The sequence below is a fragment of the Thalassophryne amazonica genome, chromosome 11 (assembly GCF_902500255.1).
Source record: "Thalassophryne amazonica chromosome 11, fThaAma1.1, whole genome shotgun sequence".
Lineage (NCBI taxonomy): Eukaryota > Metazoa > Chordata > Actinopteri > Batrachoidiformes > Batrachoididae > Thalassophryne > Thalassophryne amazonica.
Window position 1 is genome coordinate 54,990,386 of NC_047113.1, and position 26,675 is coordinate 55,017,060.

A 26,675-nucleotide genomic window follows, 5' to 3' on the forward strand; every position below is an offset into this window, starting at 1 on the left:
TTTTAAGTTTTCCAGGATGGTGTCAATACAAATAATTCCAGCACGGTTTTCTATCAACTTTAATATCTCTCTCAATCTTGTTTGGTCTTAATGTTTAACACTTTTTAAGAGTTTATTTTGAAATGCTGTCAGTAGTTTCATTCATTTTCGGCTCCATTTTTTTCCTTGTCTTTGTTTTTGCACTGATATATTGAAACTTTATTAGGTTGTAACGCTGGCATATATCTGTGACTTCATTTGTCACAATCAAAATGTAAAAATTTCCAGTTATTTTACAATAATGTATTACTTGGAGTCAAGTGGGTTTAATCAGAAAAGGAAACATTTTTTAAATAAACATCTGTTAATTCTTGAAAAGATTTTATGTGTTTAAATGTATATTCAACAGGTAACTGTTTCTGTGCATCTGCCAATCGAAAACCCCTGAACACTGAATGCATGTTTTATTGTTGTTTTTGTTGCGGTTTTTTTGGGGGGGGGGGGGGGGTAATCTCATATAATACATGTTGAATATTTTTTATGATTTATGTAACCGTTGTGTTTATACTTGATTAAAATAAAATGTTTAAAAATATATTTTTGCCATTTAATAAAGCTAAAAACGGGCACAATCAAACGTAAAAATAATTTTAGGTACTATCCGCGGTATATGTCGCCATCATGTGGTCACATACGTTACTGCAATTAGTTAAAAAAAAAAAAGCTTGAGCAAAAAGTACTTTTGGACAAAGTACTTCCGGTGGGGTCACCAAGTAGCTTTTTTCCCCCGTTGAATCCCTCCCGCTGTTCAACCAAAGAGTATGTGTATATTTTAAGCCTTATTTCGCTGTGATTTTATTTCCGGTTATAAATAATTTTCTTTCGCGGTTGCTCCGTTGAACGACACTCCAAGACGAGACCAAAAAAAAAAAAAGAAGAAGAAGAAGAAGAGGAAGCAATAGCCGACCATCTTTCTTCTTCTGCCAGCAATAACAAGAAAGAGACGAGGCTCGGCTCAACACTGGAGTTTGGAATTTATTGTCCCTTTTATTCCGACTCAAACCTCTCCGCATTAAGACAGATACAAAGCTGTCGGACACTGAGCTCCTCCGCTGGCGAGACTGGAAGTTTGAGATCAGAAGACTGGTTGTTAGGAATTAGAATTCCCGATTTTTCATGTTTCCTACAGGTTTATCTTCCCCTAACCCCCCACCACCGCCAACCCAGGAGGCTAGAACCGCGGCTACTGATGTCAAAACCGACAGCGGCAGCATCACATCTCCGAAAAAGAGGAAAATAAACGGCTCCGAGAGGGAAGACACCGCTGACACCATCTCCTCTTCACCTCCCAAGACCCTCCATTCTTCCTCCTCCTCCTCCACCTCTTCCTCTCCCACTCCGCTGCACCTCCAGAAGAAGTTGAGGTTCGAGGATTCTGTGGATTTCTTTGGACTGGATGTGAAAATGGCCGAGGAAGTCGCTTCGTGCTCCAATAACAAAAGCAAAGCCGTGTTCCTGCCCGGTGGCGTGGGACACCACGCAAACGGACTGACGAAAAGCGCAGGATCCGGAACCTTTTCCAACAGTAAACCCGGTGCTGCCAAGAAACTAGTCATCAAGAACTTCAAAGGTAGCACCTGACTAAGTAATCCACAACATCCCGCCTAATTCTAAACTGTACTACCAGTCTTTTGCCCTTTTCAGGTGCCAGATTGTTTTGGTGCCAGTTGGTACCCAATCTCTCCCTGCTACTCATCACTTTTCTTTGGACAAGTTGGGATGGATACGTGAACATTTCCGAGTTGTTGAGTATGTCTTGAACTTTATTTACTTCTTCTTGATGGCTTTTGAGAACTGCTTCCTCCACATAGTTTTGCCACACAGTTCCATACTGTTTGTATTTCTTGAAAGATCCATGTAAATGAAGTCCAAGATACAGTCAGTGACTTAAGTCCCTTCCACACCGGGCCTACATAGAAATGCGTAATTCGCTGTTTTGCAGTTGTAAATCTTGCGCCATTATGTGGTCCGTAACTCACACGAGAGGTCAGTTTCAGCAGCGTTCCGGTTTAGGGCACAATGTAAACACACCTCGTAAAGTATGGACAACAAGAAGACATCGGGGCACGGCAGAAGTTCATTGTTTACATGGCTTTGAAACACTTGAACTCTGCTGGTGTCACGGTGCATTCTGGGAAGTGGAGGGCGATTAGGGGAAACGTTAAAGTACCAAATGCGACACACCAGCTATGCTGAGCTTACGCAGCCCTATGTGGCAATACGCTGAGGGACGCAAAGGGGTCTGAAATGGACACAAAATTAAACGTTGCCTACGCAACCATGCCTACGCAATTGTACACAATCCTACGCTTTTTTGTTTTTTTTGTTTTGTTTTGTTTTTTATCAGTACTTACCTGCATTGCTAGATTTTCTTCATCCTGCTGGAGTCCATTATTGCTACTGAACTTTGCTGGCAGTAAAGCTTGAAAACCACAGAAGAAGAAAAGTCAGACAGCTTCCCCCTGCGTGCAATATCGTTTTCATGATACACAGCCATTCCAGTGTACCTGATATGCAGCACAATGTAACTCTACACAGGCTCGGTGTGAAAGGGGCTTTAGAGATGTTCACGTATCCATCCCATGACTTGTTGAAAGAAAACTGGCTATAAAAGTGATGATTTGGTTGTGTTGTTGTACTTACTTTTATTTTTTATTTCATTTAGGTCATGTAGCAAAGAGTTTAAAGGTTAAAAACTAAAAAAAAATGAAGCCTGGGTGATGATTATTATTTAATTTGATGGCATTACAAAAATCTAATTTGTAAAAGTTCAAGAGTACACAAATATTTGGCAGCACTGTATTCCCATATATTTAAGAAGACTCCAATATATAATCTGCTCCCATCCTTTAATATATCAACTTTCCTATTTACCTGATGATCATGTGTTTCAGGCTGTTGTTTGGGTCTTGATCTTTGGGTCAACATCAAGATTTTGATTAATCTTGTCAGACTTCCTACAAACCTCAGAGGTGGAGGTAATTACTGACATTGTATTATACGCCAGATGCAACTCTATATTACATGGAGAAATGTGGCAGGGGTGGGATTTGAACCGGGAACGTTCTGCACTGAAACCAAGCGCAATAACCACTTGGCCACCACTCCACCACACAAAAACATCTGATGGAGGTAAAGGTCAGAATTATGATTGCTGACATCGTTGGTTAGCCGTTATTTCGTCAGCAGAGACGCTCTGTGTCACTTAGGAGTTGAAACCCTTTGAGAAAGTGATTTACTCTTTGGACTAGTCTACTTTCTTAAAATTGATTACACTTCACACCTGGAGACTCCAGGCCTGTTTCGCCTTACATCAATTCCATGTCCGCTAATTTTGTAGAAAACTTAATTTTACTTAAGGATGAAGTAATCATTCCTCTGAAAATGCAGTTTTCCTGTTTGCTAAAAATGAATTTCCACTATCTACAGTAGTGTTCAGAATAATAGTGTTATGTGACTAAAAAGATTAATCCAGGTTTTCAGTATATTTCTTATTGTTACATGGGAAACAAGGTACCAGTAGATTCTCACAAATCCAACAAGACCAAGCATTCATGATATGCACACTCTTAAGGCTATGAAATTGGGCCATTAGTAAAAAATTGTAAAACTTTGGCAAATTGTAACCTCTTCTGCTCGTCTTTTATTCAACAGAGGGATTTTGCGGGGGATTCTTGCAAATAAATTAGCTTCACACGGCGTCTTCTAACTGTCACAGCACTTACAGGTAACTCCAGACTGTCTTTGATCATCCTGGAGCTGATCAATGGGTGAGCCTTTGCCATTCTGTTTATTCTTCTATCCATTTTGATGGTTGTTTTCCATTTTCTTCCACGTGTCTCTGTTTTTTGTCCATTTTAAAGCATTGGAGATCATTTTAGATGAACAGCCTATAATTTTTTGCACCTGCGTATAAGTTTTCCTCTCTCCAATCAACTTTTTAATCAAACTACGCTGTTCTTCTGAACAATGTCTTGAACGTCCCATTTTTCTCAGGCTTTCAAAGAGAAAAGCATGTTCAACAGGTGCTGGCTTCATCCTTAAATAGGGGACACCTGATTCATACCTGTTTGTTCCACAAAATTGACGAACTCACTGACTGAATGTCACACTACTATTATTGTGAACACCCCCTTTCTACTTTTTTTTTTACTAATATCCCAATTTCATAGTCTTAAGAGTGTGCATATCATGAATACTTGGTCTTGTTGGATTTGTGAGAATCTACTGAATCTACTGGTACCTTGTTTCCCATGTAACAAGAAGAAATATACTCAAAACCTGGGTTAATCTTTTTAGTCACATAGCACTGTTACTATTCTGAACACTAGATATGAAAATGTCAAATGTACTTTATAACTCTACAAACTGATAGAAAGTGTTTTTGGCACATCGGCATGCAACTTCAATTCCTGTTTTACACCAATTAACGTTTTTCTACCCTGATATCAGTTCCTAAACTAACTCTCTCTCTCTCTCTCTCTCTCTCTCTCTCTCTCTCTCTCTGTGTATATATATGTGGTGTGTGTGTGTGTGTGTGTGTGTGTGTGTGTGTGTGTGTGTGTGTGTGTGTGTGTGTGTGTGTATATGTGTGTGTGTGTGTGTGTAGGTGTGTGTGTGTGTGTGTGTGTGTGTGTGTGTGTATATATATATTATATGTGTGTGTGTGTGTGTGTGTGTATATATATATATATGTGTGTGTGTGGTGTTGTGTGGTGTGGTGTGGTGGTATATATATATATATGGTGGTGTGTGTGTGTGTGTGTGTGTGTATATATATATGTGTGTGTGTGTGTGTATATATATATGTGTGTGTGTGTGTGTGTATATATGTGTGTGTGTGTGTGTATATATGTGTGTGTGTGTGTGTGTGTATATATGTGTGTGTGTGTGTGTGTATATATATATGTGTGTGTGTGTGTGTGTATATATATATGTGTGTGTGTGTGTGTGGTGTATATATATATGTGTGTGTGTGTGTGTGTGTGTATATATATATATGTGTGTGTGTGTGTGTGTGTATATATATATATATGTGTTTGTGTGTGTGTATGTGTGTGTGTGTATATATATATATGTATGTGTGTGTGTATATGTATATATATGTATATATATATATGTGAGAGAGAGATTCAGACCAAAGATAGATCAGTTTTATTAATTTTTAATCTCTGCATGTCACTCTGGGTGTGTGTGTGTGTGTGTGTGTGTGTGTGTGTGTGTGTGTGTGTGTGTGTGTGTGTGTGTGTGTGTGTGTGTGTGTGTGTGTGTGTGTGTGTGTGTGTGTGTGTGTGTGTGTGTGTGGGTGGTGTGTGTGTGCTGGACTTTCCTCTGTAAGGCAACATGAAAATACAAATTATATTTTCACTATAACTTATTGCCTATAATCTGTGATGGAAATACATCAAACAGTGATAAAAATTGTTTGAAGAATGAGTTGCACTGGTCCAGGAAGGCAGGAGACCATCCCAAAGAAAACAGTCTACTTAACAAAGGTGGTATTGATATAGCTACTGATCAGTGCATTCCTGTGTCTCTCAGATGTGTCAGTTATTTAAAAAGTTTTTAAATTGGTATCTGAGTAGAATAATAATAATATGGCCTTTATTGTCATTGTACATATACATACATACAACTGAGTTTGTCCTCTGTATTTAACTGATCCTAATTACAGTTTGACACATAAATCATCCTGTGCTACTAATATAATATTAGAATATTGCAATCACCCAAACACCTGTTCATTTATAATAATATGACATAATAATCAGACACTTGATTTTAACAGTATGTAAAATCGTAGCAAAGTTTTAAAATAGTGACGGTCCAGAGAGGTGTACATGCATGATGTTGTCATCACCGTTTTACTTTTTCTTTTTTTTTTCTTTTCTTTTCTTTGTGCACAGAAAAGCCAAAATTACCAGAGAACTACACACAAGATACCTGGCAGAAGCTGAAGGAGGCAGTAGAGGCCATACAGAACAGCACTTCAATCAAGTACAATCTAGAGGAGCTCTACCAGGTATCACAACCGGCTCCTTTGTCTGCCTGATCTTTGATTACGTTCATCTGTTTTTAAAACCAGAAGTAAATTATACACTTCCCCTTCCCTCCCCCTTTTCAGGCTGTTGAGAACCTCTGCTCCCACAAGATATCTGCCAAGTTGTACAAACAGCTAAGGGCAGTATGTGAAGACCACATTAAGGCACAAATTGATCAATTCAGAGAATATCCTTTTTTGAAAAATTGTTTATAGTCAGTTTTGGTCGTTGGATTTTACTAGTCGTTAATGTTCTGTAGACCACACACAGTGTCCATCAATGCTTCACTATGTTGGTTGGTAAAACAAACGCCAAGTCTAGTTGCTCACTGCAAGAGTAGGCATATTGCTGTCTGAATGTAGCATGCAATCACAAATCTGTCTCTCTCTCTAAACATGCTGAACATCAAGGTGTTGAAGCTAAGAAGTAATTTGTAGCAAATTATATTCTCGTCAATGTGCAGGATCCATGCAGTCTGCTTGGATAATCCAGCACACTGTTTTCTTTCACAAACTGCACTAATTATCAAGCAGAACTGGTTTGACTAGTCACAACTTGTGTCATGATGACCAACAACCAAAACAACACAAATAATAGTTTGGAAACAATTCAAAATTGACAGGTAGAGATTCTATCGTAACCTGAAAGTGCATATATGCACTCAGTCCAGAAGTATTGATCAAATCCAATCTAAAATACTCTAAAGCTAAATCCACCCGGTTATAAATGCAGTGAACCAGAAAGAAAAACAACTAGAGCACCGTGCTCGTAGAGCGCCAACTTCCACCAACACTAGTTTCCAATAACACAAATTTTTATCTTGGAAAAAATTTTCAAGGTCAGAGTCCTGTTAGAAGTGGCTTTTCATAAGCTAAATTAGATGTGGTCAAGGTATTTAGTTCACGCACTTGAATCAAAAGTTTTTTGTGGTGTCTCGTTTTTTTTTTGGGGGGGGGGGGGGGGGGGGTCCAACTTTTTCAGTTTCTGAATTATTTTTCAGATCATTTTCACAGAACATTGGTTACCTTTTTAAGCACAATTTGTCATTGCTTTTTGGCACTTGGTTTTCAACTGATAACTGGAAGACAGACAGACAGACATAAAATTAGAACCCCCATCTCATTTTGGTGGTGTAGGTAAATCCATAACAGAAAAATGAGAGTGAATGAGGCACTTTTGATTGAGATATAATGCAAAATGTACACCAAATGGGCTTTTCAATATTAAATTCAGATGTCTACAAAATCCACAATCCGCATCAGATCTGGATCAAACTTTGTCGGGTGGTAGTGAGTGCCAATCTGCACCTCACTTTCAAATGTGAGAGTGATTGGAGCATGTTTGATGAAGATATAATGTAAAATATACATCAAATGTGGTTTTCAATGTTAAATTTAAATGGCCACAAAATCTGTAATCCAAATCAGATCCGGATCAAACTTTGTTAGTTGATAAAGGATACCATTCTGCATAACACTCTCAAATATGAAAGAAATTCAATCTTTTTTGACAGAGTTACACATTTTTGAAAATTCATTCAATGTTAAACAATAGGGATTTTCCAACTTTCCAAGATTTTTCCTAACTTTGATGTTTAACTAACTTCATAACGATATTGAAAAATTGTGGGTTACAGGCTGTTCACAAACAAACAGACAGGTGAAAACATAGGAGGAGCTAATAAAAACATGATGCAGACATGTCAGTCAACTTTATTAAAAAGTACGTCTGACATTAATTCTAAAGCCGTTCTTATGCTTGGACAAGTCTGGAGTTTTCTCGCATAGTGACTTGGTACAACAGATATATAACTTGGAGGGGGCTCGTCATTCTGCTTAGCACTTCATGAAAGGTTAAACTTGTACCGTTTTTGAACATGAAACTCCTGACTAACTTGCCTGGTTTGACATCGATTATCACACCAAGTACGCAAAGGGTTACCCAGTGCTTTCCCAAGTTGAGCATGAGTTCACCGGAGTGCATGCCAAGTTAGGCTGAGTTACCCCAAGCTATCCTGAGTTCAGTTGCAGTTAAGCTGTTACTTGGGAGTTTGACTTGCGTTCCCAAACATTTTGAACACTTTAAAATCAGTTTGAGTTTAACCAACTGTTCTGGACTCATACCAACATATGACTGAGTTTCCTCCAAGTTATGTGCGAGTTGTATGGAGGCACTTCTCAGGGAAAATGTGGCGACAAACACAACCAGGTGTGTGCACAGTGTGGCGAAACCAGCCAAGGCTCAGACCAAACTGGACCCAAAGTTGGCGCGGAGTGAGAATTGCTTAACCCTTAATTAATTCATCAACTTTACCAAATAGTTTGAAGCAAGAACAATTGAGGAAGAAGATGTTATTTTATCAAAGGACCTGTGCCGTGTAAAGCGCACACTCCCTCCACAGGAAGAAGTGTCCACAGGAATGGAATCTGCAGAATCACCTGGGGGGTTGGATAGGATTACTTTGAAAGAATACATGTGGATTACATGTATGTATGTACATACATTTGGATTACTTGTAATATGATTACTTTTGGATTACATTTCAAAGTAATCCTATCCAACCTTGTGAGAACTATGCCCACTTTTCAGCATTATTGAAATTACCTGACACTGCTCAAGCAAATTTATCATGTCAAGCTACCTGTTCTCATCACTGTTAATCCTTTTTGCTTGCTACTCCTGGTCTGACAGACAATATACCCTTCAGTTTCTCCATTCTGATTGGTGCAGCCATATGCTGAATGAGAAAGCAGTTTGCCCTAAAAGGAGGAAGGATCAAAATGAGAAAATAATAACAAAAAGGGATTACTGAATTGCTTACGCACCAACCGAGCGCTTCTTGCAAAAAAAGAAGTACAGATAAAGAATAATTATGTGATGTAATGATTTCCACTGCTTTCACCCTATTGAGGTTTCAAATCCCGTAGATCTTGCAAAATCTCAGAGGTCGCCACTCTGCGAGATGTCAATAACATTGAGAAATGCATTGAGACTGTCAGATGACAATGCAATTTAACTGCTGCACACGGACAACAGCATTAACATTGCAAGGTAACACTCTGTATATTGTGCCTAAAACTCTCATGAATAGGGCTGCAACAAACGATTATTTGGATCATCGATGAATCTGATGGGGTTTCGACACGATTAATCGGATTAGCGGGGAATTTTTTTTTTAATGTGCCAGGGAAACAATTTTATTTAACAACAGAACATTATTTGAAAACTTAAAATACTTGAAAATCAACAAATCGTCAAATGTCCCTTGGCTGTAGAAATATAAAATAATAAAGAAATAAAACAGTTTATAATAAAGAACAAAAATAATTATTTCAAATGGCATTGCTTTCTCAAAGTGCTGAGTTGCCATAAAACAACATTGAAACATATAAATGTTATAAAATATATGGTGACAAAAAAAGGTATTTTTGTTGCTGCAAATGAGCAATTAGCATAACCAGTTAACCATAAAACCTAAATCAAAAACTGTAGCCTGACTCATTATATGTGCAGCATTCTCTGTATAACTGTGTAAACTATGTGGTCATTTCACAATGACACGTGACTCATGTCTCTTTCTCTAAAATAGTATTGTACCATTATTAGTTATTATTATTGTTGCTATTATTATTCATATATAAATAAAAAATATTATAATTTGTAATACATTTGACTCTTTTTACGACAACAAAACGCTGACCCATTAATTATTATACAGAAAACAAATACACAAACATGCTGAAATGCCAGCATCTTAATGCTAACTTTAACATTGAAAACGCCATAGACATGCTAACCCATTAGAATCAGCGTTAGCATAAAATACATCTATCAAGTGTTTCAGAAGACCGTAACAGGTCAGTTTAACATAAAAAGGTAAATATTCCTCACAGATATATGCTCTTTAGGGTTTTAGTGGTGAAAAATTAAGATAAAGCAAAATAAAACAAATGAAACCAACGAAGCAGCAGCTCGAAGCACTCCTTCATTGGTTCAAGAGTCAAAGCAAAGCTTGGTTGATTATATGGAAGAAACAAAACATTTGCGGTAAAACAAAGTTATTTAGCAACTAATTGATGACTAAATTAGTTGACAACTATTTTAATATTTGATTTTAATCGATTAACTCGATTAGTTGTTTCAGCTCTACTCATGAATATATTATCTGGGCATTTAGTTGTTATTATTGCTTGTTTTTATGTAAACATGCGAGAATCTCAGGTATTTCTCTGTTATTTACAATGGGAATTACTGTGATCCGCGATCGCTTCCTGTATATGTCGTTCTGGGGAGAAGTGAAGTTTGCTCTTTAATGCCCTGCTTATTGTCCTTTACAACACTGTTAGCGCTGTTTGTTCCAGAGTAATACAACCCCAGTTCCAGTGAAGTTGGGACATTGTGTGAAATGTAAATAAAAACAATACAATGATTTGCAAATCCTCTTCAACCTATATTCAATTGAATACACCACAAAGACAAGATATTTAATGTTCAAACTGATAAACTTTATTGTTTTTGTGCAAATATTTGCTCATTTTGAAATGGATGCCTGCAACACGTTTCAAAAAAGCTGGGACAGTGGTATGTTTACTACTGTGTTATATCACCTTTCCTTCTAACAACACTCAATAAGCGTTTGGGAACTGAGGACACTAGGGGTGTAACGATACACAAAAATCACGGTTCGGTACGTACCTCGGTTCTGAGCTGACAGTCATTTTTGGTACAGTATGGGAATAAAATGCAAAACCTAAATTTGCTTGGTGTTTAAACCAACAATTTATTGTAACATTATACAAACAGGAAAATACAATAATTGCAAAGTGCTGCCTGATTATAAGTTAAATAAAATGTTCTCAAATAAACAACAAATGTATGAAATATTTTAAAAAATTAATTCCTAGTAAACAGCTTTTAACAAAACCTTTCCACAAGTAAAGCACAACACAACAGTTCCAGCATGAAGCCCTGTTCAATTTTATTTGACCTTCATATTTTTACCAGAAAAATGAACTTGTCTAAAACTCTATAAGGAATTTTTTTAAGAGAATTAATGTTAAAGAATCCCTTTACTTTTGTACATTTTATTTTTTCTCTTTCTATTAACTGTTTGTTTAATGTTTGTTCATATCTTTTTAAATACATTTTTGAAAACAAAATGCGGGAGAGGCAAAAAAGTGAGTAAAACCACCTTAAAAATATTTACAACCACAAATAAACTTGATTCTTGGTTTGTTTATTTATTTTGCCATTGAAATTGGCCATCACTTATTAAAATAAAATAATTTCTCAAGGTTAGGGCTTCTCAAAGTCTGGGGACTATTTAATCACAGCGCAGCAAACGAGGTCAATAGGCTGAGCAAGTCTGAGTGAGGAGGATTGTAGATATCCCTCAGCTCAGTGCTTTACAGACAGGCTGCTGTAGCAGAGGAGGGGGAGACCTGCTGCTGCTCGATGACAACAGACTTTCAGTTGCCAAACATCAGAAAGGTCTCCGCTAACGCCAAGAAAAGTAGCTAGATTTGTCGCTAGTCGCTTTTGAGAAAATAAGTCGTTAAGAGGGTTTGGAAAGTTGCCAGATTTAGCGAGAAAGTTGCCAAGTTGGCAACACTGAGTGTAAATGCACAACGCGAATTCACCGTGCACAGCCCTGTACCGAACCAAATGTCCCGTACCGAAACGGTTCAACAGTTTAAGAACAACATTTCTCAACATTCAGTTGCAATTTAGGGATTCCATCATCTACATTTCATAATATAATCAGAAGATTCAGAGAATCTGGAGAGCTTTCTACACGTAAGCGGCAAGGCCGAAAACCAACACTGAATGCCCGTGACACGTTTCAAAAAAGTTGGGACGGGGCAACAAAAGACTGGGGACATTGATGAATGCTCAAAGAACACCTAATTGGAAACAGGTGAGTGTCATGATTGGGTATAAAAGGAGCATCCCCAAAAGGCTCAGCAGTTCACAAGCAAAGATGGGGCTAGGATCACCACTTTGTGAACAAATGCGTGAAAAAATAGTCCAACAGTTTAAGAACAGTGTTTCTCAACATTCAACTGGAAGGAATTTAGGGATTCCATCATCTACAGTCCATAATATAATCAGAAGATTCAGAGAATCTGGAGAACTTTCAACACGTAAGTGACAAGGCCGAAAGCCAACGTTTTACATGCCCATGACCTTCAATCCCTCAGGCAGCACTGCATTAAAAACCACCATTATGGTGTCAAGGATCTTACCACATGGGCTCAGGAACACTTCAGAAAACCATTGTCACTTAACATAGTTCGTCACTACATCTACAAGTGCAAGTTAAAACTCTACCATGCAAAGAGAAAGCCATACATCAACAACATCCAGAAATGCTGCCACCTTCTCTGGGCCCGAGCTCATTTGAAATGGACAGATGCAAAGTGGAAAAGTGTGCTGTGGTCTGATGGGTCCACATTTCAAATTGTTTTTGGAAATCATGGATGTCGTGTCCTCCAGACAAAAGAGGAAAAAGACCATCCAGATTGTTATCTGTCAAAAGCCAACATCTGTGATGGTATGGAGGTGTGTTAGTGCCCATGGCATGGGAAACTTACACATCTGTGATGGCACCATCAATGTTGAACGGTACATCCAGGTTTTGGAGCAACACATGCTGCCATCCAAGCAACGTCTTTTTCAGGAATGTCCCTGCTTATTTCAGCAAGACAATGCCAAGCCACATTCTGCACACGTTACAACAGCGTGGCTTTGTAGTAAAAGAGTGCGGGTACTAGACTGGCCTGCCTGCAGTCCAGACCTGTCGCTCATTGAAAATGTGTGGCACATTATGAAGCGCAAAATACGACAACGGAGACCCCGGACTGAAGTCGTACATCAAGCAAGAATGGGTAAGAATTCCACCTACAAAGCTTCAACAGTTAGTGTCCTCAGTTCCCAAACACTTATTGAGTGTTGTTAGAAGGAAAGGTGATGTAACACAGTGGTAAACATACCACTGTCCCAGCTTTTTTGAAACGTGTTTCAGGCATCCATTTCAAAATGAGCAAATATTTGCACAAAAACAATAAAGTTTATCTGTTTGAACATTAAATATCTTGTCTTTGTGGTGTATTCAACTGAATATAGGTTGAAGAGGATTTGCAAAGCATTCTGTTTTTAATTTACGTTTTACACAACGTCCCAACTTCTTTGAAATTGGGGTTGTTTATATAAAATGTCTGAAATTCGGTTTGTGTTTATGAAGTTCCATGCAGGTTGAAGGTAGCACATATGGAATATTTGTTTTAGCAAGTTTTCAGGGTCTCATGCATAGTAAGTAAGTCCCTTCGGCTGCTCCCTTGTTTGCACTCGGGGTCGCCACAGCAAATCCAAGGTCTCATGTATGCAATCTCTTAAAAATGTTATGAAAGGCAAGATTTACATTTTGGTCATGTACTGTTCATTTGCAATTGTCCTCATGTGGTTTCTCCATGTTATTTTGACTGCAGTGCCTATCTTTAGCGCAAGGAATTATGGGATATTGCAGTAGGGCTAATGGGGTCTATAGTTTAGTGCGTACGATGCATCAACACACTGCTGTAACTATTAAACATTCAGGGCTTTGCCTTAACACTGTTCTTACGGACTCCTTGGACAGCGTGCTTTTCCTGAAGAAAATAGATAAGTGTTGGCAGGATCACTGCAGACAAATGGTATGATTCACATTATTCAGTTTTTATACTTAAATTTATGACATCTTTTGATTTTTATGCATATTTTACTGTTTGTCGTGGCATTTTCATGCATGAAGTATATTGGTTTCATACTGTATTGTAAAGCACATTGTGACTGTGTGAAAGTTGCGATATAAATTTTACTTACTACATAATTTTCCATGCACATTTTCTATTTCACATCGATGATTCATATGAATCAGGCGACAAGGTTCACAAAAATCTATATGTATTTTGCTGATATTGAATGTTTTGTTTTTTGTTTTTGTTTTTTGCATTATTTTCCTTTCACAGATCATGATTAGGAGTATATTTTTGTTTTTGGACCGCACTTACGTTTTACAAAATTCACTGCTGCCATCAATCTGGTGAGTGATAACTTTAGTTGTGCACAATAATGGATTATTTCTTTAGAAATTAGAGGTGACCATGCCACTCTGGTTTGCAGGGACATGGGTCTGGAGCTGTTTAGGTTCTACATCATCAGCGATCTGAAGGTCCAGAGTAAAACTATCGATGGGATTCTGCTGCTCATTGAGAGGGAGCGTAACGGCGAGGCGATAGACCGCAGTCTGCTGAGGAGCCTGCTGAGCATGCTCTCTGATCTTCAGGTAATCGAGTGTGTAACATTTCATTGTGGTTTTATGATCAGACCAAGCATAAGTGTCCTCAGGTATGGACAGTATTTGTAAATCTGTATTTGGAAGAGAAGATTTTTGAGCAAAGCCAGATCTAAATGACCTGTATTTCGTCTTTGTCCTCTACAGCAAGTGAGGCGTGAGTTTGTCAGATGTAGTTTTATGTGAAGATGAGCTGCTGCTGTCACTTTGACAAATGGTTTTAATGAAACCAGTATTTCACCATCCCTGACAGATTTATCAAGACTCCTTTGAGCAACGCTTTTTGGAGGAAACTAATCGACTGTACTCCACAGAGGGACAAAGGCTGATGCAGGAGAGAGAGGTGATTTATGTGACACTGATATCCTGGTCTCAACTTTGAGTGTATTTGTTCTATTTTATGTAATTACAGGCTAAAGTAGTACAGGCAGCAAGGTGCTACTTCATTTCACAAGCTGTCTAAAACATGAATAGTAACGGCATCTTTTGGTCATACCTACTGAGAAAGGACATGTATGAGTATTCTTTATTTTGTGGTGGAAAAATACAAAGGGACATCCATCAGTATATGACTCAGTAGCTCGAGATATAAGACAAAAGTTGTTATATTTCAATAATGTTGAGCTGCTGCAAACGTTATACGATACGTACATGAAAAAACTTATTTATTACTTATAAGATATTTAAGAGGTTGTTGTCTTGTGTATTTGTACACATTGAAACAAAGTTGTGATTTCCAAATTAATTTTTAAATATACACATTAAATTCTTTCTGATTATACTGCACGTATAAAAATCAAATTTATACATATTAATCGTAAAGATATCTTTGGGTTTTGGCCAAAACAATATATTTGAAGATATTGTGTCGTTTTTTTCACTGTTTTATGGACCAAACAACTAATTGATTGATCAAGAAAATAATCTATAGATTAAATGATAATGCGAATATCATTAGTTGCAGCCCCAATTATGTAAAAAAAAAAAAGGCAGTCCCTTTGCTCAAAGCACATATGAAACATGTATTAGTTAAAATATTTCCTGTTCTTTTTTAACATAATATTGATTGTGCACAGGGTAGTATGAAGGAAAGTGACTTTTTTTTCCAATAGGTTCCAGAATACCTCCATCATGTCAACAAACGTTTGGAGGAGGAAGCTGACAGGGTGATCACATATCTCGACCAGAGCACACAGTGAGTATTTTGGACTGTATTATTCATTTTGAAATAGAGCCAGACCAATAAATTGGCATGCCACTATAATTAGCTAATATGAGCTACTTGAAGATGAATTTGCAGCATTTATAATGGCGATAAATGACAACTAAAAATAAAGTGGGAAATGGAAGATCAACTATGGCATGAGTGTTATCATTGTATAGTTTGTCCACCAGAGGGCGTTATGAATTTCCCCTTTTGTGGAATTTGGGGAATACAACAATCAGCTGTTGAAGATAGAATTCATCTGCATCTGTGTTCATGGTAAATGTTGCTGGTCATCATGTGAAATGCACAACAGGCTTTGATGTAACGTCATCCCTCTATAGAAAAAAATGCAGCAAATATAAAGAGGATGCAGATTTTATATACACATAGCACCCTAGGGACGCAGTGATAATGCCAGCATGTGTGGGTTATCAGCAATATACTGCTCACTAAAGGTGTGCTGGATGAACAACATGTAAAGTAAACTAACGTCCACTGGTACATATGCTGTTCAGAGCAGACTTTGTCATCACTGCAAGAACACATGGAGCTTCTCCACTCAGCTCCATCACAGGCCTTTGGCTGCATTTTTTATACACGGCATTTATCAAAAGTAATATTTTCAGATATTGTTCTGTTCATAGCAATAAAACAAGTTTAATTTCCAAATGCATTATGTCATGTAATCTTGGGGGGGGGGGGATGCCGGTCCTTAAATCAGCATATCACATTCTAAAATCATCAAATATCAAAATTGGTATCGGTCTGAAAAATCCTGTATCAGTCTGGCTATATTTTGAATTTCAGCACAAAAATGAATCGTTTGTGACCAGAATTATTTATGTCTCTTTCAGAAAGCCACTCATTGCCACAGTAGAAAAGCAGCTGTTGGGTGAACATCTCACAACAACTCTACAAAAAGGTATCATATATAAATCAGCATCAAGCAGATATTTTCAGCAGTTCACTGTCCTGCCCTTTTGTTTTTGAAGTGTAGTGACAGTTTGATCATGTTGATTTATTGTCTGTGTTTATGTCCTGTGCAATGTTTCAGGGCTGACTCACCTTCTGGATGAGAACAGGATTCAAGACCTGTCTCTTCTCTATCAGCTGTTTAGTCGAGTGCGCGGTGGCATTCAGGTCCTCTTGCAACACTGGATAGAGTACATAAAGGTATTAACCATGATAACAAAAGCAGTGACTAATTTCAGACCCTTGTGCCTTTCTGACAACATACACACCTCTAAACATCAACAATAGCTCAGTTAATATGACAAGAATGGAAAGAAGAATTTCTACCTTAAGATTTTGATATGTGGCACAATCTGGACAGATCACATTGTGCTCTTTCGGAAAATATTAGTGGGTGGGTGTTCCTTTGCAAAAACAAAAAGGAAAAATACGGAGAATAAAGGACTCCCATTGCTGATATTTCACACCTAATTGTGTGTGCTTTAGGCATTTAAAAAAGGATACCTAATCAGGGCCTGAAACTGGTATAATCTATGGTAAAAGTAGCATTGGAGAAAATTGTGGTCAAGAAAGTTTCAAAATATTTAAAAAAGTCTAATCTTTGGGACACAGTGTGATCCACAAAACTTGAATAATCTGATGTAATATACATGCAGACAGGGCAATATTTGGCAGAAATGTTTGTGCATCTTGAAATAATTCATTTCTACTTCAATATTTTTGAACATTATTAATTTGGCTGCTCAGTTGTTTTGATACCAGGCTACAGTTTAAGCTAAAATTAAAATACAACTCAGATTGTTTTCTGTTTTGGAGTAAGCGATGAGCGATTTCATTGGAGTGGAAGCGATCACAAGTGCAGCAGTCTGCTGTTGCTCTGTGTGGGGAGAGGCGCCCAGCTCCATGAGCAATGACCTCCACTCGTGCTGGGAAAAGCAAGGATATCATACATTAGAGGGAATTTCTCGAAGACTGCAAGGGAAGCTCGCCTTCCCCTAAAATGCCAAAAATTAAACGGTCACATCTGTACAGTGTTAACATTTCAGTGACTACAAATTCAGTTGTATGCAAAAGTTTGGGCAACCCTGATGATTTCCAGGATTTTCCTTTATAAATCATTGGTTGTTTGGATCAGCAATGCTGTAATGCAGAGGAAGCATTTTCTGCGTACACTCCACAAATAGAGTCACTTGAGTTATGCTAAAGCACATTTGGACAAGCCAGCTTCATTTTGGAATAAGGTGTTGTGGACTGATGAAACTAAAATTGAGTTATTTGGACATAACGAGAGGCGGTACGCATGGCTGAAATGGAACACAGCATTCCAAGAAAAACACTTGCTACCTACAGTAAAATTTGGAGGTGGTTCCATCATGCTGTGTGGCTGTGTGGCCAGTGCAGGTACTGGGAATCTTGTTAAAGTTGAGGGTCACATGGATTCCAGTCAATATCAGCAGATTCTTGAGAACAATGTTCAAGAATCAGTGACAAAGTTGATGTTGCACCAGGGCTGGATCTTTCAACAAGACAACCCTAAACATTGCTCAAAATATACTAAGGCATTCATGCAGAGGAACAAGTACAATGTTCTGTAATGGCCATCTCAGTCCCCAGACCTGAATATTATTGAAAATCTGTGGTGTGATTTTAAGCGGACTGTCCATGCTCGGAAACCATCAAACCTGACTGAACTGGAGATGTTTTGTAATGGAGAATGGTCCAAAATACCTTCAACCAGAATCCAGATTCTCATTGGAAGCTATAGGAAGCATTTAGAGGCTATTAATTCTGCAAAAGGGGGATCTACTAAATATTGATCTATTTTTTTCTGTTGGGGTGCCCAAATTTATGCACCTGCCTAATTTTGTTTAAAGAATTATTGCACACTTTCTGTAAATCCTATAAACTTCATTTCACTTCTCAAATATTAGTGTTTGTCTGCTATATGATATATTTAACTGAAATTGCTGATCCAAACAACCAATGATTTATAAAGGGAAATCATCAGGGGTGCCCAATCTTTTACATACAACTGTAAATCTATTGCATAAATCCCAAGGATGCCATGCTCTTCAACAGAAGATAGGTTTGAGATGTTATCAGTTACACTTGAGCTTTGTGGGAAAGTGTGGTAATAACCATACTTTCCAATAACCAATAATAATAATAGCCAGATTTCCTCGTTTTGGAATGGAGATGCAAATTTGGGCCATAAATCTGCAATGGGAGCTGGGTTTAAGAGAGAGTATGAGGCATATTACACTATTGGTATGAGAGGGAAATAATGTAGCAAATGAGGAGAACCATGCCAGTATTCAATGATTTGGATGAGGGTATGTGTCTGTGAAAAGAGATTACTTGTCCACGGAGTGAGCGCCAGGACTCCAGTAAAAGAAATACACCAAAGTGTGCAGTATTGATGAAGACAGTTACATTTTACATAACATGGCTGTTTTGGGGTTCACCAAAAACCTGAAAAGGGAACCTATCCACAGAAACTCGCTCAACTACCATCAAAGTGGCCGGTTAACAGAGTCTTCCATGGCCTAATATCTATCTGTGGTGAAAGTTTTGTCAGAATCCTTGCAGTAACTTTTGACATAATCCTGCTAACAGACAGGACAAATAAATAAACAAATAAATGCAGAAGATTTGATTATGTCCTTGGTGGATGTAAAAATCAATATGGCCTTCATAGTGACCATATTGGATAACGGATGACAACTGTTTTCGAAAGGAACCTTCCTCTAGCCTCCCCCAACACACCACAGAGAAATGTTTTCAATCAAGTGAGGTGTTCTTTAGTTTAGTTTAGCAAATGAACACCTTGATGGACAAACGTTCAGATAAGTTGAAAAAATAATGCTGCCACCCCAACTTAATTAAGTGGGGGGATAAAAATCAGAATACTATTTACACTTTGTTAGGTGACATTTTAAACTGACACAGATGCACGCCAATCAGAGGAAGACAGCGTTCTGTGCAGAATGGCACAGACTGATTATTCTAATCATATGAAGTAACAGATGGCACCGACAAATTTTTTTTTTTTAAGTGAAGTTGTTGACAAAAGGCCTCTGGGTAGCAACAACAAAGCTGAAATTAAAAGCTAAAACAACTCCATTGGCTGAGGCTGATCATACATTACAAATGATGTTTGCAAAGTCATCTTGTATGACAAAAGCCTGAATCAGTCAGTTGTTCCTTTTCATTATTTTGTTCTCTGTGTGTCCTGAAATATTAACTACAATGAACAAGTGGTTGCATATAAAGACACCAATATCTATTTTGGAGGTGATGGATCCGTATCCAGATTCTGGTTCAAGATTTCACTTTATATAGGCTTTGAAGAATTATGTCAAAACTACTTCATGGATTCTCATCAAATTTGCACCACAGATAGATGTTAGGTCATGGAAGACTCCACTGAATTTTGGAGATGATCCAGATCCAGATTCGCAGACGCCAGAAATCTCTGATTGCTGTTGTTGTATTTGTGTAATAACTAAACGATGCGTCATCTGATTTAAACCATTTCTTGGTGGTGTGTTGGGGGAGGCTAGAGAGCAGGTTTGGTGGACAAGCATTTAAGTGTGCGTGTTTCCAGTGCAGAAGGATCCCAGTTCAAACCCACCCCTGCCCATTCTCTATGTAATATGGAGTTGTGTCAGGAAGGGCATTCGGTGTAAAACCTGTGCTAAATCAATATGCAGGTCCACCTGAGATCTGCTGTGGTGACCCCAAGTGAAAACAAGGGAACAGCTGAAGGGACTTTTGAAAATGCGGGTCAGTACACCACATACAGTTGTAAAGCAACAGTCTTTCGTGATACAAATACATCATATACCATTTTTAAAGCATGAACCAGTCTTGCACTATAGAATTTATTTCCACACTTCATGATCACCTCTACTATAAAACTATACACCAACTTAACATATGAGTGGGGCCATATGCCACGCTTTATGTAGGCTAGTTAAAAAGGTATTTCCAGGAAAATAGGCAGTACACAGGTAAATTTATGCAAACCTATACTTGAGGTGATTTAAATTTTTAAAGTCAAATGAAGACATTTTAGTGGGGAAAATGCCTATATACTAAATATGGCACTGTTTCTCAGCATTAAGGAGTAATTAATAAGAATCCCAATGGTACTATAATCAGACAAACACAACAGTGCAATTGTTTACCCTGTTTTCTCAGAGGAGCGAGGGTCAAATATCTGAAGATACTAACTGATGAAGGTGATTGACTCTTATCTGTTCTCCACAAAGTAATTCTAGATGCAATGTTGTCTTTGCATTGACTCATTGTTTTCCAATGTCTTTAAACCTGAAATCTAGGCGTTTGGAAGCACAATTGTAATCAATCCTGAAAAAGACAAAACTATGGTGCAAGAGTTGCTGGACTTCAAAGATAAGGTGGATCACATCATCGATGTGTGCTTCATCAAGAATGAGAAGTTTGTCAATGCCATGAAAGAGGCTTTTGAAACATTCATCAACAAGCGGCCAAATAAACCTGCAGAGCTCATAGGTTGGTAACTCGGAGGTTTTTCCTGTTCAGAATTCCTGCATTTACCAGCAAGTACATACTCCTCAATTCTTGAAATGCTTAAATGGGGGTTAATTCCATGAATGTACTTCTTTTTACAGCCAAACATGTGGATTCAAAGCTAAGGGCTGGAAACAAAGAAGCAACAGATGAGGAACTGGAGAAGATGCTTGATAAGATAATGATTATCTTTAGATTTATCTATGGTAATATGTCATATACATTTATGCTACTTTAGGTTCATTTTACTTTAGGTTCAACTTAATATTTATGTCTTTTCTCAGGCAAAGATGTTTTTGAGGCCTTTTACAAAAAGGATCTGGCCAAGAGGTTACTGGTCGGAAAAAGTGCTTCTGTGGATGCTGAAAAATCAATGTTGTCAAAGCTAAAACATGGTCAGTATTATCTGTGCAGTCGTTCTGTATTATTACACATTATAACAAACTGGTGGAGTTGAACAGAAGAGGAATCTTGACATTGATTTCACAGTACGTTTGTGATCTTTTTGACTTCAGAATGTGGAGCAGCATTCACCAGCAAGTTGGAAGGAATGTTCAAGGACATGGAGCTTTCTAAAGACATCATGGTGCAGTTCAAACAGGTAAGATCAGTATGGACTTTATTGTGACATGTGGTGGTGCAAACCTGTAACAGCTCTAGAGCGGGGCTAGATTTGTGCAAGACTGTGTTGAGGTCTTGCATTTATGGATACACCTCCTGTCTTTTAGCATATGCAGTGCCAAAACATTCCTGGCAACATTGAACTTACAGTGAACATACTCACTATGGGATACTGGCCAACCTATATCCCCATGGAAGTGCACCTCCCCCCTGAGGTAAATGTTGAGCAAATATTGAGACACGCACAACATGCTGTTTTTATATAGCCATGCCATAAAAGCACTGCGTGTTCCCTTGTAACAGCTGCTTCCTGTTTATAGATGGTGCGACTGCAAGAGATCTTCAAGACCTTCTACCTGGGCAAACACAGTGGCAGGAAGCTGCAGTGGCAATCAACACTAGGCCATTGTGTCTTAAAAGCTGAATTTAAAGAGGTGAACACCTGATTTCTAATAATCCTTTCATACAACAGGTCCAGGATTCCAACATCTGCTGAATTGGAGTCCAGAGCGCTGGACCCTGACCAAATGGGTGTCAACACTCACACTGGGCCTCATTCACAATCAATGCATATGCTCAAATCTGGACTTAAACCATGTGCACAAGAGTTTGACGCATACATCTGGGATTTATCAATATGTTTCTACCTAAATTTGTTAGTAGTCTGCAAACAAACGTAGAACTTCCTCAGACCATGCGTACACACAAATGATGAAGGCCCGGTGTCAGAGACCGAACCCCCCCCCAAAAAATTGGTCCGCCCTGCCTTCACTGCGCATGCATCATTAGCTGCGATTCACGGATTATCACCTCGTTTCTGCTTCAAACTGCACACCAGTCATCATCTATCTCAGCGACAGATATCTGAAGCTTTTGTACAACAATCATTTTTTCCGCATAAATTCAACATTATTTCATCATTAAAGACAGGAAGTGATCAGAGCACCACAGCTACACGGGCTGCTAGCCGTTGCATTCATTGCACGTCCGTCATTTCAAAGAGTCACAGATTATCGCCTCGTTTCTGCTTAAAACTGACTTTAGAATGATTTAAGAGGTTTAACTGTCATCTGATGGTTAATAATCCCATTAATCCATTTGATCGCTTTGGGTGAAGGACTCTGTCTCAGACGAGCTGCTGTGGTCCCAAATGAGGCATGCGTAGTGGAGGCAGGGCAGACCAATTTTTAGGGGTGGACCATTCGGTCTGCGACACTGGTTATCCTAACAAATATATAAAAAAACACCATTGTATGCTTACTATCTTAACACTGTTTTTTTTAAAGGTTTTATTAATACTTAAAGGCTGTAATTGAATTTGTTCATGCATTGACTAAATGTCTTGAACTTGAGGCCTTTTTATCCTCATTTATTGTCATTATTAAAATCTTTAACTGTATCGAGTGCAATTGTTCAAATTGCAATGTTCAGCCACCATGACACTTGCACAAATTTGAACCCCGTATGTGTGCCAATGAGTAAACTTTTTGTAAACTGTAAAAGGCCAGTGCACAAAGAAAATTTTGAAATGTTCCAAATTTCTGGCACGCATCTATTTCGTGACTCTTGTGTGAACTAGCCATGAACATTGCGTGAACGCTGCGTGTCATTGTGCGCAGGGCCTTGCACAGTTTATGATGAGTTTACTCAATGTGGGGATCAAATTTCTGCAAGTGTCAAGGTGTCTTTTCAAGTATACACTGTAATGACATGCATTGGAATGACGAATTGCGCGGCAGCGCAGAGACAAAATTCATGCAAGTGTCAAGGTGGCTTTAGAGTTTTGACTTTCGATAAATTGTGTATTGGCCTATAATTGGTTGGTCACTTCCAACAATTTCTACTGCCATTAAATTGTGCATCTGTAGTTGATTTTAATGTATTAATTGGTAGCATATTCAAGACCATGCAGGATATATAAATGGCTGATTTACCTCTAAGCAAGCCTAATTAATTTACTTTTGAAAGCAGCAATGCTGATTTCTTTTAAATAAAATTTTGTTTTTGTTGAATTACACTCAATTACAAAACACACAAAAATTTGTAAATATCTTAACAGTTATTGTAGGTTCCTTCTTAAAAAATAAATTAGGTTCCTTCTTAAAAAATAAATTACCTCTAGGTGGCGGTTCTTGGTGGATCATCACTTTCAGTGTCATTCATCAAACAAATGCTACTTAATGATGATTGTATTCCTTTTTTTATTCCGGTCTGTGATGCATTTTTAGTCAGCAACTTTTCTGCCAAAACCATCTGAACCTCAGGGACACTCTCCAGAAAAGTGCACCATTTCTGGCTTCCACCTCTGACACACTTGGTTCAATTTCTGCTATTGTGAAATTCTTCTGTTTTTCACCTTTTGAGGCCATCTCTTATTTATAATTCAACTTTGTCACCTTTTATTCAAATTGACTTCTTAGTCACTGATTAGTCTGTTGTTCTGTTTTGACTACTTTTATACAAGATTGTGTACTGTCATGAATATACAGGATGACATTTCATTTGATGTGCGATTTGAAAACAATAAAAAGTAAGATGATTTGTTCACCTACAAGATTTTAAGAATTAAAATAAAATTTGGTCAGTCATGAAGGTAATATTTACTTTTTCATTTATTTATTGTAACCACAGGGAAAGAAGGAGCTGCAGGTGTCCCTTTTCCAAACACTTGTGCTTCTGATGTTTAATGAAGGAGAGGAATTCACCCTGGAGGAGATCAAGCTGGCAACAGGAATAGGTTTGTATCATTACATTAACATTTGGCTGGCATTGCTGATATTTCTTGAAGGGATAATTGTTATCAAGAAAACTTTGTTCAGCGGCATCTGATCGAAACCGCTTTGTGTGTCTGGGCTTCCAGAGGATAGCGAACTGCGCCGAACTTTGCAGTCACTTGCATGTGGAAAAGCGCGGGTCCTGACAAAAATCCCAAAGAGTAAAGACGTGGAGGACGGGGACAAGTTTTCTTGCAATGATGACTTCAAACACAAACTCTTCAGGATCAAAATAAACCAGATCCAGATGAAGGAAACGGTAAAAGATGTTTAATGAGTAGTTTCTTAGCTTTATGTCCATAAAGGTGTTTGCTGATTATATGTCCCCCCCCCCCCCCAACCCAGGTGGAAGAGCAAGCCAGCACCACAGAAAGAGTGTTTCAGGATCGTCAGTATCAGATCGATGCTGCTATTGTGCGCATCATGAAGATGAGAAAGACTCTGAGCCATAATCTCTTGATGTCTGAGGTCTACAACCAACTCAAATTCCCTGTCAAGGTGAATAGTCCCCCTTTGAAATGTTTTTTTATTTTATTTTAAAACAGTATGTGGTTTTGATTTATGTAGGAGTGACTTTTTGCCAACCACTCTTGATGCCAGTTTTTATTTTTCCGGGGAGCGGGTTCTGCCCAGGTGAGGTGATAATGTTTTCACTGGTAATTATTTGTTTGTTTGTTTGGCTGTGAGCAGGATAACACAAAAAGCAATCAGCAGATTTTAGTGACATTTGGTGAAGAGATAGATACTGTTCTGAGAAATAAGTGATTCAATTTTGGAATGTATGCTGGAACAGAGAGCCAGAGGAATGTTTGGCACATAGTAACATTTAACTCAGAACATTATGAGAGGATGTTTATGAAATTTAGTGAGCACAATGACCACATCCTCAAAGATGAGGAATTTTATTTTGAATTTGAGCTGCAACATGAAGAGGTTTTCAGCATTCGCAAACATTTAATAAAAAAAAAAAAAAAATCTATATTTGAATAATGAACTTCAATAACATTTTGTGACCAGATGAATAGTGTCCTAGGAAATAAGTTTGAGCTGATCAAGAACATATTTTACATCGGAGATCCAGAAGAGCATTGGAGATACAGCAACACTGAACTCTAAAAGTTATACACATATGGATGAATTCTTAGGAAACTAGGCTTGATGCTGAATTCAAGGGGAAGTGGGTATTTTGGTGGTGGGGTATCTGTGGGCTTGATGGACGTATGCACTCTGAATGCCTTCTAGGTTTTTTTTTTGTTTGTTTTTATTGTTATGGTTTTTGCTTGTGTTTTTTTTTTTTTTTTTTTTAACAGTTTTTCGTTGTGATTCCTGCAAATCTCTTAAATCACTATAAACAGTAACCATGAGCAGTGTTTGTCTGCTCCACTGGTAACACCTGCCCGCTTTCTCTTTTCAGCCTGCTGACTTAAAGAAGAGAATAGAGTCTCTTATTGACAGGGACTATATGGAACGTGACAAGGAGAACTCCAACCAGTACAACTATGTGGCATAGGCAAAGAACAAGTGACACAGAACAGTAGACGCTGAAGGCTGTCCTGTGTGGTCGGTCTCTAGTCTTTTGCTCCAGTGGATGTTAACATTGTCACCTTGAATCCAGTGACCGACGAGTGAATGGATAATATTCCACGGGCTTTTTTTTTTTTTTGTCATGGGGTCTTTGGATCCTGTGGACTGCATGCCCATTGAAAAGAGAATATTGTCCATATTTCTCAGTGCCTCTGAGATAACTGGGCCATCTTGGACAGACAAAGAAGACACATTCGGGATTTTTTTTTTTTTTTTTTTTAAGGCAGTCGCTATCTTTCCAGCTGTTGGAACTATAATCGCTGCCTTATTTTTCTGGCTGCTGTCACGTGATCACGTTTACAGTGATCAGGTAATCAATTAGTTTTTCACACCACACTGATAGAAAAATAACCTAAAAGGCTGAAAAATGGCACCAACGGCAATTTTCTTTTTCTTTCTTTATTTTCTTTTTAGCGCCATTGCCAGAAGAAGTCAAACCAAAGTCATGTGAACACACCTTCCACCTGGCAATATTTCCAGCACTAGAAAAATGTAGAGTATAATTGTTCCTGCGCACTGGAAAGATAGCCACTCTTTTTTTCTTCTTTTTT

The 26,675-nt window shown here is 38.1% G+C and overlaps 1 protein-coding gene across 1 annotated transcript; it reads left to right on the plus strand.

Annotated features, from left to right (window-relative positions):
* The first annotated feature begins 749 nt into the window (after positions 1 to 749).
* On the plus strand, positions 750 to 26,339 carry cul4b (cullin 4B). The gene is made up of 20 exons (XM_034181769.1): positions 750 to 1,609; positions 5,946 to 6,061; positions 6,164 to 6,267; positions 13,702 to 13,771; positions 14,087 to 14,160; positions 14,241 to 14,403; positions 14,666 to 14,755; positions 15,525 to 15,607; positions 16,474 to 16,541; positions 16,674 to 16,792; positions 20,935 to 21,127; positions 21,247 to 21,351; positions 21,430 to 21,540; positions 21,661 to 21,746; positions 21,874 to 21,981; positions 22,087 to 22,200; positions 24,398 to 24,503; positions 24,627 to 24,799; positions 24,886 to 25,038; positions 25,955 to 26,339. Exons 1-20 carry the CDS (start codon positions 1,156 to 1,158, stop codon positions 26,048 to 26,050), a joined length of 2,586 nt encoding a protein of 861 aa, XP_034037660.1. The 5' UTR covers positions 750 to 1,155; the 3' UTR covers positions 26,051 to 26,339.
* Positions 26,340 to 26,675: the final 336 nt, after the last annotated feature.